Source organism: Falco rusticolus, chromosome 15 (genome assembly GCF_015220075.1).
Source record: "Falco rusticolus isolate bFalRus1 chromosome 15, bFalRus1.pri, whole genome shotgun sequence".
Classification (NCBI taxonomy): domain Eukaryota; kingdom Metazoa; phylum Chordata; class Aves; order Falconiformes; family Falconidae; genus Falco; species Falco rusticolus.
In genome coordinates, this window is record NC_051201.1 from 14,796,175 (window position 1) to 14,813,448 (window position 17,274).

A 17,274-nucleotide genomic window follows, 5' to 3' on the forward strand; every position below is an offset into this window, starting at 1 on the left:
AATGTATACACAGTGGCAGCGAAATTGTGTACGGCATGCATAACTTTATCCCAAGCAGCCTAAGAACGATGCTCAATAAAGTATAGGGTTAACCCCAGTTTGGAACCTTCTGACCTAAGTCATCCATGCAGCAAAGCTGATTTAGTAAAACTGAATAAACAAGGCTTAACCCCAAAGAAAGACTGAAGACTTAGCTCGTTTTATTTTAACACATTACTTTGCAATTAGAATTAAATATTTACTGCTTAATTTCATACATCTCTCACTGTCAATTTTAGGTTCATTCATTTACAGTTATACAGGGGACATTTAAGTGACTAATATCTTACTCCAGACATTCAGAATAATTGAATTTGCCTCTGGTTTTTTTTCAGATTTGCTCAATTACAAGGTGCTCATCAATCCCACATTTAAAAGTAGTCCTCTATCCAACCTTACTTCTGACAAGTGACAACTAACAGTGATTTAGGAAGAGTCAATTTGGTCAAATAAGAGTCCTTCCAAGTATACCCATATAAAACTGTAATACATGTATATTAATTTAAAACTGAGCATGAATACCTGGAAAATTTTCTAGACCTGTATTATACTCAACATTTTTCATTGAACTGTTCATATCCAGCTCTTTGTTCTCCCCATTTCAGTCTTTACTGTCATTTGTCACCAATGTCAGAGAGAGATACTGTATTTCCAGCTTTACCATTATTTTACCAGTGAAACACATTCCCTTTAAATAAAAGCATAATTTAAAAAATGCTTCCTTAGATTACATGTTTGCAAGACGCCAACTATTAGTTTGCAACAAAATATAATTTGGAAATAAGTGGTTAAATAAAGTTTGTTTCATCTAATTAGGTGGGAGAAAGATAGGTGTTTATAGACTCATATGCAGTACTTAAACTTTCAATGTTACCAGAGTAAATTTAAAACCAGCTTGTGAAAAAATGAATACATTTAGATAAGATAGGAAGTACAGGTGAAGCAAGCAATAACTACTGATGAAATCCCTTTACCTATTATTATTCTATATACATACACGATTTCTAATACAGTCATAACTAGAAGGAAGAAAAATTCATGTACGTATCTAGCCTAAAGAAAAAAATCTGTGGACTGGAATTCTAATGTGCAGGTTTTGACTCAAGACAGAAATTAAAAGAATTCATAATGGACAGATAAATACGTAAGAACCAACTACAAATGCAGTATTTTCACCCGGTGGAATTTATTGAGTTTCTCGGTTCAAATCCCCACCACACCTGCAAACAAGTAAGATTTCTTTAACAGCACTAACAAAAAAGAACCCCATGTCTCCATGTTGTCAGAAAAATCACACACTTATTTGAAAGCAGAAGGATATGGAAAGAGAAACAGTGTAGTCTTACAGCAGTTCCAAGAATCTTGAAGCTAATAATAATTTTCCTGACTTACCTGGAAGGACAGTAAACCAACATTATTCCTAATTGACATGTCTTCATTTCAGTGTTTTGTAGGCATTTTTAAGGATTTCATATGAAAATGCTTTCCTGAATTGTGATGAAAGCATGTAATTGATTTTAATCACATTCTTCCATTATCACGTATCGGTATACTTTCAGATGAATAAAATGGTTTCTGCCTCCTTTAATTTCTTTAAGTCACAGACAGCAACTAGAAGCTAGGCCTCCTAGACTAGAGCACAGATTGAGGTCAAGAGTTTACAAAAATGCTTTTATCATTTAATCACAGTAATCAATCACTGAAATTAGATCAGTAGATGTAGCATGAAAGGCTTCAGAGAAAGAAATAAACAGCTCGATCCAGAAGTGTTTTAAATCAATTAAATAAGGTTTTCATTTTAATTTGCTCTGATTTAAGAAGAGCTTTTCATTTAATTCACACGTTGTTTTAATTCTCTCCACTCTGTGACCCAGTTACACATTTTAAAAGGAAGTATTTGCTTAGGTCCCTCAGAAACAATGAATTAATAGTACTCTGAAAGTGACATTACATAGTGGGCGCAAAAAACGTGACTTTCATTGCCCTCCCAAAGTATGAAGACTCTGTTTCCATTTCTTTTCTATAAATACTGGAAATATACTGTGTTAACATGCAATGTATTTCTTAATTTTTAGTTTACTTACCCTTTTTTTTGCCAGACTTCCTCAGCTCTCTGAACCTCCCTTTGAATAACTAGTCAAATCATCTCCCACTACCTTCAGTCCTTATGCCTTACTGTGTCACTCAACTTTGAAGTCAAGTTTCAAAATAACTTCAAGACGCACCCAACTGAATAAACAAATAATTTTAGAAGCAAGGAGAATAAATATAAAAGTGTATCACAGTAATTCATTGCAATGAGACATAGGTAACTTCCTGGGCTTTCACAGGAGTAATTATTTACAAAATACTTAAATCTTTTACGTGATATTACATTGCCACAATTATACACCAGCCAGAGCAGAGAGGCTCCTGAGAATCTTAAATGATAAAATAACTTCAAATAAACTTCTGAATATGTAAATCTTCACAAAGTCCTCCTGAAGTTTACTAGCTATGAGGATATACAGTAGAAGGTCACCCACAGTACAGCTAAAAATACAAGATCTGTGGGGCTTAAGTAAAAACAAAGAACAACTTCATAGTTTAGATGTCACGGTATTTCTATGGAAAAAGAAAGATTGGTTCTAGTCTGCTCTCTAGACTGTTTACAGTCTTTATTCAATGACCACTGAACAGAAGATGCAAACTCCCAACTGAGCAAGGCTATGGAGTGAAAAGCGTGACATTCAGGGCCTGAGTGCTTTGACTTTGCCTATGCAAGTTCTGGGCAGTAACACATCACCTCCTTCTCTGCCATATCTGAACATAAACAGCTGCTGTGCTAGTTATTTTAAGGCTCAGAGGAACAGAGACAGAGCTCAGCTGCTCACTGCCTTATCTCTGAATCAGATCATGTAGGCTGAATACAAGCACATAACTCTTCAAACTGGGTCATTTTTAGGTATGTGTCAGTGTCTGAAGAACTGCTTAACACAAAAATGTCAGTGGGTGACTCATGTTTAGGCAACCACTAGAGGATCTGAACTGACTTCTGTGACTTTAGCATCTAAATTCTGTCTACATGCCGTTTTAAGCACCAAAGCGAGCTCCTCAGTTCTCTTCCTTACCGAGTATTAATTCGAACTATGAACCTGCACCCAAGCTCATCCAAAATACCATCCAGAGGAAGATAATAAATACACCTGTAAGAGAGACTTATTTTGCCTTGCAATGCACTAGTGTTAAGTATTTGTCCTAGACTGCAGTAAAGAAGATGCTGAAAGCCCGTAAGTTATTGATTAAAAATACCTTTCACAAGCAATGACATGAGGAAGAAAAAGGGGATAGCACAGGTAATCTTACATCTCTTCAGATGTTGGAAAACCCAAGCTGCACAGCACCAGACAGACCTCTAGCTGGAACAGAGCATGCTGCATAGATCCTGTCTGTAGTGAGGTGCGCTGGCATTATCGTCTCTAGAGCTCTTTTACGTTTTTCTTGGAAGTAAACAAGTCTATTCATAATTTCTGCTGTCAAGCAAAAGGATGTTCACATGAAAACGTGCTGCTTCACCTCAAGGTAAAGACAAGGACATGCTAATGGTATCATCACCAGGTGCCAAGTGAGAGCTGCCTACAGGCTTCTCCGCTACGATTAGCTGGCTACGTTTATCCTGCAGCCAAGCGGTATGTGCAGAACTGCACAGGCATGCACCTACTGAGGTCAGCTGTTCTGTGGATCACTAACTCCTCGACGTACAGTGGTCTCCCTGCGAGCATCACTACATGTCCCCTCCCACCTAACAGCAGATGATAGCAATGCAAGGTATTGGGAAAGCAAGTAATGAAAAAAAGAAAGGAGGAGAAAGATTACACTGACAAATTTAATAGGAAAGGTTAGAAGCTTCTTTTTTTTGAGAGGGAAGAGTTTATTTCAGCTAAAGTTGGACAATATAAAAATCACTGGTAAGTTATTAGGTTATCTAAAACTCATGGTTCTCAAAAGGGAAAAAACACTATTGCATTTTTCAGCACAGTCACTGATCGGTGTTCACGCCATGTGACAGCATGGAACAGGTTCCCCAACTCCCAGCAGCCTGCTGTAACTAGCCAACACTGAAAGCTGAAGTCAGGATTTTACAGATGATTTGGGAAAGGAAATGGAGAGATAATTGGCTCCTTTGATCTGTGAAGAGTGCCTAAAATGGTACTTTATACTGCACTCCGTGGTGCAATTCCCCACCAAGAGTCACAGTTTGAGCCTATACAATTATGCATTCTGAATATACCATGTAAGTGCATACCTTTTAAAAAGGGAAACATTTAGCAGAGATCGAAAGCTGTGTTCACATGATAAAACGAACGAGACGCACTAAAATTAGCACTTTGTATGACTGATGACTGGGCATGCATTTGATAGTCTTAATTTCTCAGTTTACATATACTCTACCTTCCAGATGTGTTCTGTAGTATAGCAAGAGCATCTGGGTAGCCGTCCATATTGTAATCTCCAATATGAAGTGTAATCGGAAACAACATTTCCGTTGAAGGTTTGTCACTTGGATATGGTACAAAGCCCCAGAGTGTGTCTTTATTTCTGAAGTCTTGCAAGACTGGAATCCACTGTAAAATAAAACAAAAAAAAGAACAGCTGGTAAGGAAATCAATTTTATTTATTTAAACAACTTAATTCTGTTTAAAACAGCTGAGGTTTCTTCACTGCTTCAGGACTCTTAACTATTTACAAATCTCCAAAGAGGAAATAAGGCTTATTTCCTAACTCTGTCACCAAATGAAAAAAATAATTTGAAGTCTTTTCTATGCACTAAATTATTCCAGAACAGGAGAAAAACAAACCCAAACCAAACCAAACAAAAAACCCCCAAAAAGAACAAAAAAAGAAAAAGATAAGGCTGAAAAATAAAGAACCTGTGCTTTGGAATGTGTCCAGTGTATGGAGAAATTCAGGCTTGCCTGTAATCTGTATTAATCTTTAAGTATAGGTAAGCCCAAACCATATCAGAGCCTCGGGCTCCTGAGTCCCTTTTTTCTTCCCGGAATTGCCAACAATGGGCATACTTAAAACTGGAGAAGGGATGCAACGCATTAATTTTATGGACAACACCATATTGGGGGGATACTATCAATATGCTTCAAGACAGGATGGCCATTCGAGGGGACCTAGAAAGCCAAGAATGGGTGAACAGGGACCTCATAACAATCAGCAAAGAAAATCGTGCACAGGGGAGTAAACCCCTGCAATGATACAGGCTGGCTAGCAGCTCTCCTAAAAAAGATACGTGGGTCCCGGTGACAGTAAGATAAAGCCAAGTGTGGCAGCTGTGACAGCAAAACAGCATACTGCACTATGACTGCTGCCTATGCTCCTGCTGATTGAGGCGAGCGATTATTTCTCTTTATTCAGCACTTGTTATTCTGCATCTAGATTCTCCGTCTACTTTTGTGTTCCATGGTTCAAGAAAGATTTGAGAATATTGACTGTGTTTAGAGAGAAGGGTCACCAAGATGGTCAGGCATTGAATATTTATGTACTCAAAGGACAGGCTGAGAGCCTAGGGCTTGTTCAGCCTGGAGAACAGAAGAATTTGCAAGGCGGGGGCTGACAGCAGCCTTCCAATACCTGCAAGGAGATAACTGAGAAGATGGAGCCAGGCTCTCTACTGAGATAAATGGCAGAAGAACAAGAGACAACGGCCAACAAACAAACAATTTGAACTAGGAAAGAGGCCCTAGAAGCTGCTGAATCTTTGTCATTGGGGTTTTTCAAAGTTTTAACAGGACAAGGCTCTAAACAACATGGTCTGAATTCAGTGTTGCCCTTGCTCAAAGCAGGGGGCTGGATCTCCTAAGGTTCATTTCAGCTTGAATGATTCTATTATTCATGGATATTTAGAAGTTCAAGAGCTTCTGTTCCCCTCCTATTTCCCCGGCAGCACCAGATACCAAACTGTTTGATAAGAAATTAAGATTACAGTATGGAACTGAAAGTACAAAAGAAATGCAAAGTGTAATTTCTCCAGGACAAGAAATGGAATCTATCTGCCCTTACTTTCCATGAAGTGCTGCAGAGGTGCTAAACAGGAATTTATCTTAATTAAAATCAAATTAATTTCACAAGTTGGTATGAAGCTGAAGTACCAGGGTTAACATTTCAATGCTACAGAAAAATTCAGTGCCATTTTAAAAGCCAGAAATAATTTTACATGTCAACTAACTGACAATGCCTTCAAAAGGACAGAAGGGTGCTATCTTGAAGGATCACTATCGCCAGTATCGGAAGCACTTAACAGCATCTTAAATGTCTCTCATCCAAGCCTTAATTTAGCTACTTCAGGAACCAGACTGAGATCCCTGACAGCATAATTTCCTGCTGTGGAAAGACTCCCTCTCACTAACACCATCAAGTAATCAACAACATTCCTGCCACACAGCAATCTGTGTGCAACACACTGACTGGTCCCTATCCCACACCAACCCCATGCATATTACAAAGGCCCCCCCCAAATTATTAAAAAATGCACAAAGGTCAACTTTGTTTGGGTATCACAGATGGCTTTGAAGCCTGGAACATTTCTGCCAGACACTGCATATACTTAGTTCACGTCTGCCTGTGTAAGTGGGGACATGTGAACTGCAGTGATGATCTACAACACCCCTGATGAAAAATCAAAGTTGAAATCAAACACACTTTTACCTCACGCCCTGCCCCCCCACATATGCATGCCTATTTAGTTACTGTTACCTGCTCAAGGTTTAGAAAAAACTATGAAAAAAAAAAAAGACTTAATCTGAGGGATTTTTTCAAAAGGTAGTATTTCTTAGCACTTATTTTGTCATGCAGAAGACAGATGAAACAATAGTACTGCAAAATACTGTGATTTCAAAAAACACTGATTGAAATCAGAACCATGAAATACAATACAGTTTTTACTTTACACGGTATTATTCACACAGTCATTGCAATGAAATCCAATTATATCCGTCATATGCTTTGTAAATGTTCCCATGTATGGTAACACTATTGTAAAGAAACCAAATTAAAAATTAATTTTTAGTCACAAATCTGAATTTGTGTTCTGTTTTTACTCTATTAAGAGTGATTCACAGAAAGCAACTTTACAATCACAAGGTCTGCAATGAAATGCAGAGATATAAACCAATAGGTGAGCAAAAGAGAAATATCACCTATTGCTACTGCACCTATAGCTTGTGCATCATCACTGTACACGCTACAGAGTGAGATTCATCCATCCCGCTCAATCAGTTGAATCAGTAGAATAAAACTTTTTATAACAGCAGCTGCAAAGCATTTCACAAACACAAGTCTTGTTCGACATGTAACCAGGGCACATTCAGAGCACCACAGGTAACCTACTCTGATAGTTTAAATTCAGAGTAATCCACATTTTTGCAGAAACTAATTCTGTATATTTCTATTATAAACAGCAGTATTGCATAATGTAATGCAAGATTAATTGTTCATGTGCCTCAGGACATACGTTTCAGTACGGAAGGCAAAAAAATGAAAATACGTTTGTCACTAATATAAATCTCCTGCTTATTCTGTGTTTGATAATCCAGACACTTACTTTAAACTTAATGTTTGCTGTAACTATTTTAACAGGAAAAAACAGTCTAAACCTGATTTTTTTTTCCTTTCACTCTAAGATAGAAATAGCTGGGTATAATGAGGACACACAAAGTTATTTTTTGCTGTTTTCTGATCACATGATTTCTGTTACCTAGATCAGATGAAAAAACATATTGAAAAATGGAATGAGTCTAACAGAAAATTTAAATGAACACATAAGATTCAGTTGCAGAAGTAAAAGATTTACTTCTTCCCTTTTGGTTAAATTCCATTGCATAGCACCACTAATATCATTACTTAAAACACTTACTTAGATACTTTTACTCCTTCAATCAATGCTTTTGTGGGCTAAAATAAGAAAAGTATCTTTATTTACGTGCTTGAAAAATTTGTTTTCAAACTTTAAATATTTGTTTTTCAAGTACAAGACAGAATGGTTTACAGCCCTGTGAAAACAGCATCTTCTTCATTTTGAAAAAGATCTCAGTCAGTTGAAAAAAAATTTAAAACTAGTTGCACTCACCCCATGACTTGAAAAGGGCTCATCCCTTCAAAGGCCGCATTCTTCTATACATTAGGAAAGGCATTTCTCTTACTCTAAAGCCTGTTAGCAAGGTCTTTGAGCCAAAACTCTGGGATTAACACATCTCAACTTTTAAACTATTTCCAGAAACCTATGAAGCACAAACGGCCCAGCCAGCCAGCTGCCCACCCGGGCCACCTAACACAGGCAGGGAGCCAGCTGTGAGTCAGATGTGTTTGGAAACTGGTAGCCCATTCTTGGCCAATACGTCTTCTGGAAATGCCAGTGTTTCTCCTCCTTTCTACGACAAACACTATCCCATTCTACAGAAAGATAAGTATTAAGAGTGGCCTGAAAGAACTGGCCACAGCAACAGAAGCCCTTTCCCCTGGGGGCTCCCTCTCTACTGTACATGTGTGCTGTAGTTCAGCTGCACATAAAAAATAAATCCCATAATTTCAGGATACATTAGGCTCTCTGTGTGTATGAAGGTCACCTAAATTCCATATACAGTTGAGCAGCTGCTATTGCATAAAAATAAACTAAGTAAATTACCTATACATTGCACCATTACTTATGGTGCTCAAAGCCTGGAAGACAACAATCACCAACATTGATTTAGCAAGATAGAAAAAAGTAAGCAAACCATTAAGTCATGGTTTTGATGCTGGAACATGGCTCACAGCCCCATAGCTGCTTTGAGAAAGATGAGCAACTTAGAAATGATGAGAGGATCTTGCAGAATCAGATTTATGAAGACTACAGCAACTGCAATCCCCTCTGCCTTGCTTTATGCTGTTCTACAGGAACGAAGAAGAACTTCTAACACTGACCAACTGCAGCTGATAATCAATGCTGTCACACACTTCTCTAGCCTAGAGAATGACTTCACAAAGACCTGTGGTTGGCTGTAGGATGCACTGCTGTGTTCTGCTCCAGAGCTGCTAGATTTATAAGAGGAATAAAGCCATGACCTTTTTATTGTACAGAGAAAGGTTATACGAATCATCAAGCCCACAAAGAAACTCTCAAATGAAGGGACTGAAACAATACTGTTCGCCTCAGGAAACTAATGAAAAATCACACCGAATACTGGCATAATTAAAAGAAAGATTAGTCATCTCTAAGAATATCATAATATCTCGAGTTTCTACAATAAACAGTACCAGGGACTTTAAAAAAAAATTTCAGGGAGAACTCAGTCTAATTTTCAGAATCTAGATAAGATATCTAAATCAGCTAGCAGATTAGTCTGTAGCTGTTGCAGGTGAATTTAAAGAAGTCTGAGGTGTCCTAACACCTGCCACCATCTGAAACTGCTTATGAGATTCTACTTCAGATCTGACAGCAATTCTGTTGCTATGGAAACATGCAAATTTTTTTAAAACCTTAGTAGGTCTGTATCTCCTTAAGTCACTCATGTATTTTGTTGGCCTTTGCTTTTGCTCCATCATCCGAAAGAAGAAAATTTATCTGAGATATTTCTAATACTTATAAAGATTAAATCATTAAATAAATTAAAACTTGTGGTGAAAGATCACTCTTGAAATAATTCTCCTAGATCTGCTTGGCTTTCCAGTAGCCATCCAGCTGTGCCAAAGACATAATGAGAATTACACTGTAGACTGACAGACATCAAAGATCTTACCAGAACGACTCCAAAGCCTGCCATGCCATTGCACGCCTCTCCACAGCACCTGATTGCTATGCATTTCATCCCAATGCATCATACCACCATGGAACTGTATTAACTGATTTTCGTTTGGTTTCATCAAACGACAGAACAAACAAGCAAGAAGGACAGAACCAGGTCCAGTTACCATAGTCAAAATATTTTTTGTAAGTCATCTAATTTATGGTATTTCAGAGCTGAGATCACTAATTTTCTTTTAAAAAAATAAATTTCTGAAAATCAGATTTATTTGCTACATTCTCAACTTAAAAAACCCAAACAAATCCACCAAAGACACACAAAACCCTACAGCAAAAACTGAATAGAGATAATGGATATATAACATCTACTTTTTCAGTAAGACTTGCAATCTCTCAGTTTCCCATAGACTCGTTATAATTACCTACCTGCTCCCCAAAGAACCTGTTTCAAGAGGATCCCTTGTTGAAACATTCTGCCCAAGGACTCATTATTATTTCCTTAAAATTATAAAGTTATTAAATAAACAAAAGGAATTGATCCCACTATGTTGGATTTATGCCTATCGTTTCTCATGAAGATCAACTTATTTAGTCAAAGCTTGGAAGCTGGGTCATCTAATCTCACAATGAACAAATTCAGTGAAATTAAATTTTTTTGACTTGAAAATAAATATGGGAAGTAAGATGTTTGAATAGTTTTCTACCTGAGGGAGGCATGCAACACATGGGAAAAACTGCAGACATAGGAATGAAGATACTGACATTTTCCACTGTTTCAGAATGGAAAAAGAAAATGCTTTAAAAGGAAAAGGTCCATCACCTCTAGATGAGTCTAAGAGTGGAAGAAAAGAGTGTTCTAGATATAATTCTTCAAAAAGGTTAGGCCAGAACAAGTCATTATTGCATGCCATTTGATACTGTCATTTTTAATTAAAAAGTCATTCTAAAAATATGCAGGGAAAATTGCTTTAACGTTTCTAGGTAACTTTTAATACTTTTTAATACTTTTTTTTTTCTAGTAGAATGAGAATCTATTGGATACCTCACTTTTTAAAATAAAGTGACAATATTTGGCTGCTAATTTTTACCTCAAATTTAATTGTCTTGGAAATTATTTTAAGAGTGAGACTATACAGTGAAATTGCTAAATCAAGTATAAAAATTAAATATATTGATGACTATCAAAAGTGGTATGTTAAAAATCTGTTTGTATTTGTAATTAGTTTGACCTCTATCAGAAAAATGAAATAATGAACAAACAGAAAAATTGCCTACGTGCAATGTTACTTCTGAGCAGGTTATAATAAACGACTTGACTCTGAAAAAAATCTGATATTATGCAAATTTCCCACACTTTCCTCTGCCACTACTGCAGCACTTTCTTCCAGAAATGAACGCAGATAATGTAACTTTTCAGTAGTGCACTGCCCAGTCATCTGCTACTCACAAGTAACAGCTTCGTATCTCCCAATGGCACATGCTATTTGTGTGTGGCTGATTTTCTACAGTGAAATGACTTTCATTGAGAATATCTGTCTCAAATTTACTTGAGCAGAAAAACTCAAACATCTTTTACTTCTTATATTATCAAGAGTGAGGAACTAATTGTAGAGCTAAAGAGCAGTTGCCTTTTGATGTAAGAGCACCTCAACTACTCAACAGTGCAATCTAAGCAGCTTGTTACAGAAATATGACCAGCGTATTATCAGAAGCCTGTGTTCTCCCCTTTGACCAGAAAGCAATGCAAGTATCATGAATCGAGCATCCACTTGTTTTATACAAAGGCTATATGACCTGTAAATCAAACTTCACTGTAACACTGTGTATCCAGCAGCATTAAAATCCATTGTCTCTATTCTGGGTTCACAGGGAATTAATGTAAAAATAAACACCCCCCTGCCACAAAAACAAAACAGTAAAACCAACCCACAAACAACTAAACAATGCGTGCACAGGAAAACATCCTTTTTTAAGAACAGAGATGCTAAGATTAGAAGGCTGAAAGAGATACATTACCAAATTTAGTGTTACGTTTGCTTACACTCACGGTATATCCCATCCTAGTTATACTTCTGTAACTGACTGGTAACTGCGTGATTTCCTTTCCAATACGGAGTGATTTTCTCACTAATAGGAAGTATGCTATGGCCTGTGTTCTAGAAAGTCTAATTCCTTAAACAAGAAAATCTACGCTATAAACTTGGCTTGGGCCAAGTAGTACTCAGAGAGGGTACTACTTATATGAAAAAAAATATCTACTTTTAGTTTGTCAGGAAAGGAATAATCAGCCATTCATAACCAGGTTAGAAACACGTATGGCATACATTATAAATTTCTGTAAGTACACTACAGTGGATTTTGCTGTCGGGTATAAGCAAGTACTTTATAGGTCACCTTGGCCTTTAGCTTCACATTGCTAAATATCAATTTAGTAAAAACATTTATTAAGGCATCAAACAAACATTAGGTTAGGTTACCATAAGCTGTAACTTTACCAGAAAACAAGGCACTGTAAATACTTAAAACAGATCAGCACACGCTTTAAAATAAATGGATATATAGTAATCCATTACATGAATTATGACCATGCCTCTCAAAACAAGTAGCGTCATGACCAAACTAAGCTGAAATAGTCTAATAGAAACCTGTTCTGAAGAAACAGCCTAAACAAGTCTTCATATACCATTTGGAAACTTACTTAATTAATAACAATCAAAGACAGCAGAAATAAGGGGTAAGAAGTGTGGGCTGTTTCGACTTCATATATTTATATGTGTGTGTGTGTATATATATATTATTTTTTAAAAAAACCATAAAACTCCCTTATTTAAACTGAAGAAGCTTATTTGAATTAATTAGATCTGCTTCCAACTCTCAGCGCAAATCTCCATCTTGTGCTAGGGCAGTTGTGGTGCTCAGAATGCAGTGTTTTGTAACCAAGAAAGTGACTCACTGGAAACACCTGTAATTTTCTTGAGTAGAATTATCCATTACATAGAATTCTGGGCATGCAACCTGTTCCACCAAACCCATATTTTTTTAGGTAGGTAATAAGTAAACAAATAAAAGTCTCTTATATGAAATAATCACCAGTGAGGAAGTTTAATTTTTCTTTCCTGAAAAATCATTTTCCTATATCATATTATTTCATAACGCACAGTATTTTCCTTTGTCTTTGCAATTCCAAACTCACAATACCTGTTTCATTCCTAGCTTAGTTAAGTAGATGGCACTTTTTTGACATTTTTTATCTTCACAGACTGGTAACAAATGTTCACTTTGTCCGTCCCCATCTGTCAAAGAGGAAAAAAAGACTGTTCAGCTTTATATTTGCAAAATCAGAAACCCTGTTTGCAAGAGATAATCAGCTGTAATTTATTATTTTTTAAAATGTGAAAAATTACATGAGATAAAAGTAGACCTTTTCAAAATCCTTAAACTATTAATCTAATTTGGGTCTTTTGTTTGAAGATTTTCTTTGTTGATGTATTTTCATCTTGACCCTGAATATAAAGAAAGTTTTAAAATTTATTTCTAAAGATAATGTGATATATTTAGAAGAATAAGTGCTTAGTAATTTACTCAGTCCCTGTGTTTCATAGGGAAGAAAATGATCTTTAATATAAATCCACCATCACAAGTCCACGATACAAACTTATTTAATTTTCTGAACTAGTTTTAAACTCTTGTGCTGTCAAGCAAGACTTTAAGAAGACTCATGAGTCACATGTAATATTTTAATCTGTAAGTTGACTGACGCAATGGCTAATAAATTCCAGGAATTAGGCAAATTGAGTAATTTACAAGTTTGAAAAAAATACTCTTCAAGCACCTTTAATCCATGTATTACCAAAACCTTTAGCAGAATAATGATCTTTTAATGTTTAAACAAGCAATGTCAATTTGCATCCAGAATTCTGACAGACAGAGCATGGCGGGGGGGGGAGGGGGGGGCGGGGAGGCAGGCAGAAATCAATGAACTGCTCATTATGTACTCCAGGAGAAATCCCTATGTTCACATTTTGGCTTTGCAGCCCTGCCTAGCATATTCAGGAATACACTGCCTCCCCACTCGGAGGGAGACCACCAGAAGTTACCTTGTACGGGCTGAGAAGGAAGAACAGAGAAGCAGTTGAATGCAAGCAGCCAAAAAGCAGCAGGTCTAATTGCTGCATTAATGACTACTGCTGAAGTCCCGAGTATAACCAGACTTGACCTGCTCGAGAGATGGTATGCCCCAGCTCGGGAAAATTTCAGGAATCCGCTTTTCCTAGCTATGAAATGAAAGCTCATATCGTAATAAAAAAAATCATATTTTCAAATTGCCCCTTAGCCCATACAGTTCTGAGGAGCTTGGTATTAATATTTTAAGTGGATTTTGTAAAGTTGCTTAATGAAGTCTCCTTCATTAATATGCAAAACCTAGACCATCTGCCAAAGTCATTGAATCCCATATTCATTTCCCAATATACTACCGACCACAGCCTAAACATTCCATCAAACTTTACCTGTACTCTAAGAAATGCTTTCTCAGCCTGCCAAATTATATTTCTAGGAAGCGGAAGCTCCTTTTAGCGTGTGTGTACCTCTCTCTCTGTGCATAGTTAAGTATTCTAGGTTCCCCCCCTTATTACATAAGGAAGCTGGGAGATGGAAAGTAGTGTTACAAGGGGGAGGAGGAGCGATGAAAATACCAGACTTCCCCAAATATCTCCAAGTGACAAAGCTATGACAAAGCTAAACACCTTTAGCACCCTCCTACATCCCATCTGCCTGGTGAATTATTTTACCTCACCACTAAAGCCCTCCCAAATCATCACGGCAGTTCTGTTATCAAAAATAGACAATATTGGATGCCGAGTAGCCTAGGGGATAGAAATCCAGTAAGTTTGCATCCAAAGAGATGGGAAAGGAAACTACCACCGCATAGAGCAACTATCACAGCAACTATTGAATTCAACCAGTTTGAAATCAGCACCAGTTTCTGAAGCTGTTTGTTCTCCTTCTGCATCATTCAAGAATAACAATTAAAAAACGTTATTTACTTTAATTTTGCTTACATGAACCACAATTAAATATTGTTTAGACTGCAGGCTTTTCCTAAACTTAAAATGGGAGAAACTGCTCAATTTGCAAATTATAAACTGTGGCAATATTGAAGGGTTTCCTAGAATAGAATTAAGTTGCAGACACGGAAGTGTTCTGTGAATATAAAATTTAAATTAAGCCCTAATCACATTTTAATCACATTTAACAGAAGTTTCAGTCCAAAGTAATTTTAGAAGATTTTCAGTAACACATGAGGACAAAGAACCTTCAGTTACTAACTCTTTTCTTGCTCTTTGTGAGAAAAGGACAAGGATGTTCTCATTTTAAATTACACTATGGAGCAGAGGAGAATATAAAATGTTTGATTCTACTTAAACTGTGAACATTCATCTTGTTATGCTGATAACTCAGTTTGATAATCTTGATAATTAACGTTCAGTAATGCTGCAATATATTGGAAAAAAAAAGTAAATCTATGTAGCTTTGAGGAATAACGAAACTACAGGGCTGTAAGAGGATGGAACTTTCACATAATTCAATACAATGCCACCACCTTACAGATGCAAGTGTTCCAGATAAATTACAAGTTTAAGAGTAAGATTTGATTAAAATAATGCAGTACAATCAATGAATGAATAGAAGGTAAATATGCATCAAACAACATACTTTTGCCCCTGCAACTGCAAATAATATGACATATATTCCATATTGGAAGGACACAGTTCCCCCAATTCCTTTGACTAGAACCTACGGGTCCATTTATGTAACTTTTAGTACAGGGTCATGTTTTCAGTTGTAATTTCTCTCCAATTCTGTATAACATATATTTAAATATAGTTAAAAAATAAATTTGTTAGGTAAGAGAAAAATCTGTTGGAAATTTATAGCATAGTTTTAAGAAAAAAGTTTATTTTGAAAATAGATTTTGTCAAGGAAAAAAATCTGAAGATGAGGAGTCTGAGGAATCATTCTTAAACTCATCTAGATCTTGAATTATTGCTGTACCCACCCTTGAAAAGTTTTTCAGATAGAGATACCTATCTTTGATTGGTTTTGTTCATGGTTGTTTTTTTGTTGTTGGTTGGTTGGGTTTTGGGGTTTTTTTTTTGTTGTTGTTTTGGTTGGTTCATTTTTCTACACTCTGTGCTCAGCTGAATTTAAGGATAACAAAGAAATGAGATGCAAGCATATTAGTCCAATAAGTTAGTATAATTACATCTGTCTTAGGCATAGATGTCTGAAATTACCTGGAAACAGGGCATCAGTGAAAAAACACCCTCTGAGTTGTAGCAGAGTAGTTTAAAAAAACCCCACAATTAGTTAAATACTGTACTACAGAAAAGTAGCAATCAAAAGAAGGAAAGCCCAACATTCTTCATCTCTATCGTACTATTATCTCTTACTACTTCTCTACTTTTTTTTCTAATGCACATCTTATGATCTACAGATCCATCTTTTACTGTTGAGGTTACCTGATCAAAAGCAGTTTTCTGAAGAAAAATCAGAGACTGTCAGAAATGGTAACATTTTACAAATCAACTGCAGCAGTTATATTTTTTTACAAAAAGAAAAAAGAATAAGGATAAAACTCACCTAGAATATCAGCTAAAACTGTAGAATAATTTATTTAAATGAAAATCTTGCATCAATCTTTGTTCAAAAATCCCAAGAAGAAAAAAACCTACCCAAACCACAGCCCTAAGCACAAAGCTGAAGCAGGGACTGTTTCACTATTCATTGCCATTTTAAACCGCCCTCATCCATAATAACTAGAAATAAGTTTCCTGTATTTCTGAAGCTTTGTTAAAAGCACTACGTGAAGCCAACAAATTGATGCAGCAGCCTTCCCAGTTTGTAAAGAAAGTAAAAATTATTCTAAATCTTTACCTGATTCTTATCTTGGAAGCACCCACTGAAATACAACCCTTTGCCACAACTCTCCTGATATTGAAGACCACACACAAAAAAATAATCCCAGCAGCTGCTCATAGAAGAGCTCAATCTCACTAACAACAAACCTGGACCTATAATGCTAGCTCTTCTCATCTTCATACCCAGTTTCAATCTCAATTTAAAATAAACATCTTTCAATTTTAAACTCTAATCTTGAATTTCAGTTCTTCCACAAAGGAGGAGGAAAACAGAAATTAAAAAGGAATATCATTTTCACATCTGCTCCAGTGCAATTAGGTATTCATAGGTGAGAAAATGTGCATCAGTGACAACGGCTGGATGAACCCATCAGACCGGCTGAAATGAGCTGCACTAGTTTCACATTTTAAAAAGATACCTTGCGTAACATGTCTTTAATAATGTACTTCAGCCTAGGTCTACCTAGGCAATGTATTTCGGTAGATCCTCTGGAGTTTTCACTCGGTTCCTAGAGGCTACTAGTCTGTCTTTCTATTACCGCACAG

At 36.5% G+C, this 17,274-nt stretch overlaps 1 protein-coding gene across 4 annotated transcripts in view; it reads right to left on the reverse strand.

Moving 5' to 3' along the window:
• Positions 1–17,274, reverse strand: part of ITFG1 (integrin alpha FG-GAP repeat containing 1) — an 88,136-nt gene that overhangs the window by 33,035 nt on the left and 37,827 nt on the right. For all 4 annotated transcript variants that reach the window (XR_005107683.1, XM_037409184.1, XM_037409182.1 and 1 more), the window contains 2 exons: positions 13,007–13,101; positions 4,471–4,643 (listed from right to left, as the gene is read on the reverse strand). Coding sequence is in view for 3 of the 4 variants with exons in the window: in XM_037409184.1 (XP_037265081.1) it covers positions 4,471–4,643; positions 13,007–13,101 (268 nt within the window). In the remaining variant the exon portion in view is untranslated. The remainder of the gene's footprint in view (positions 1–4,470; positions 4,644–13,006; positions 13,102–17,274) is intronic.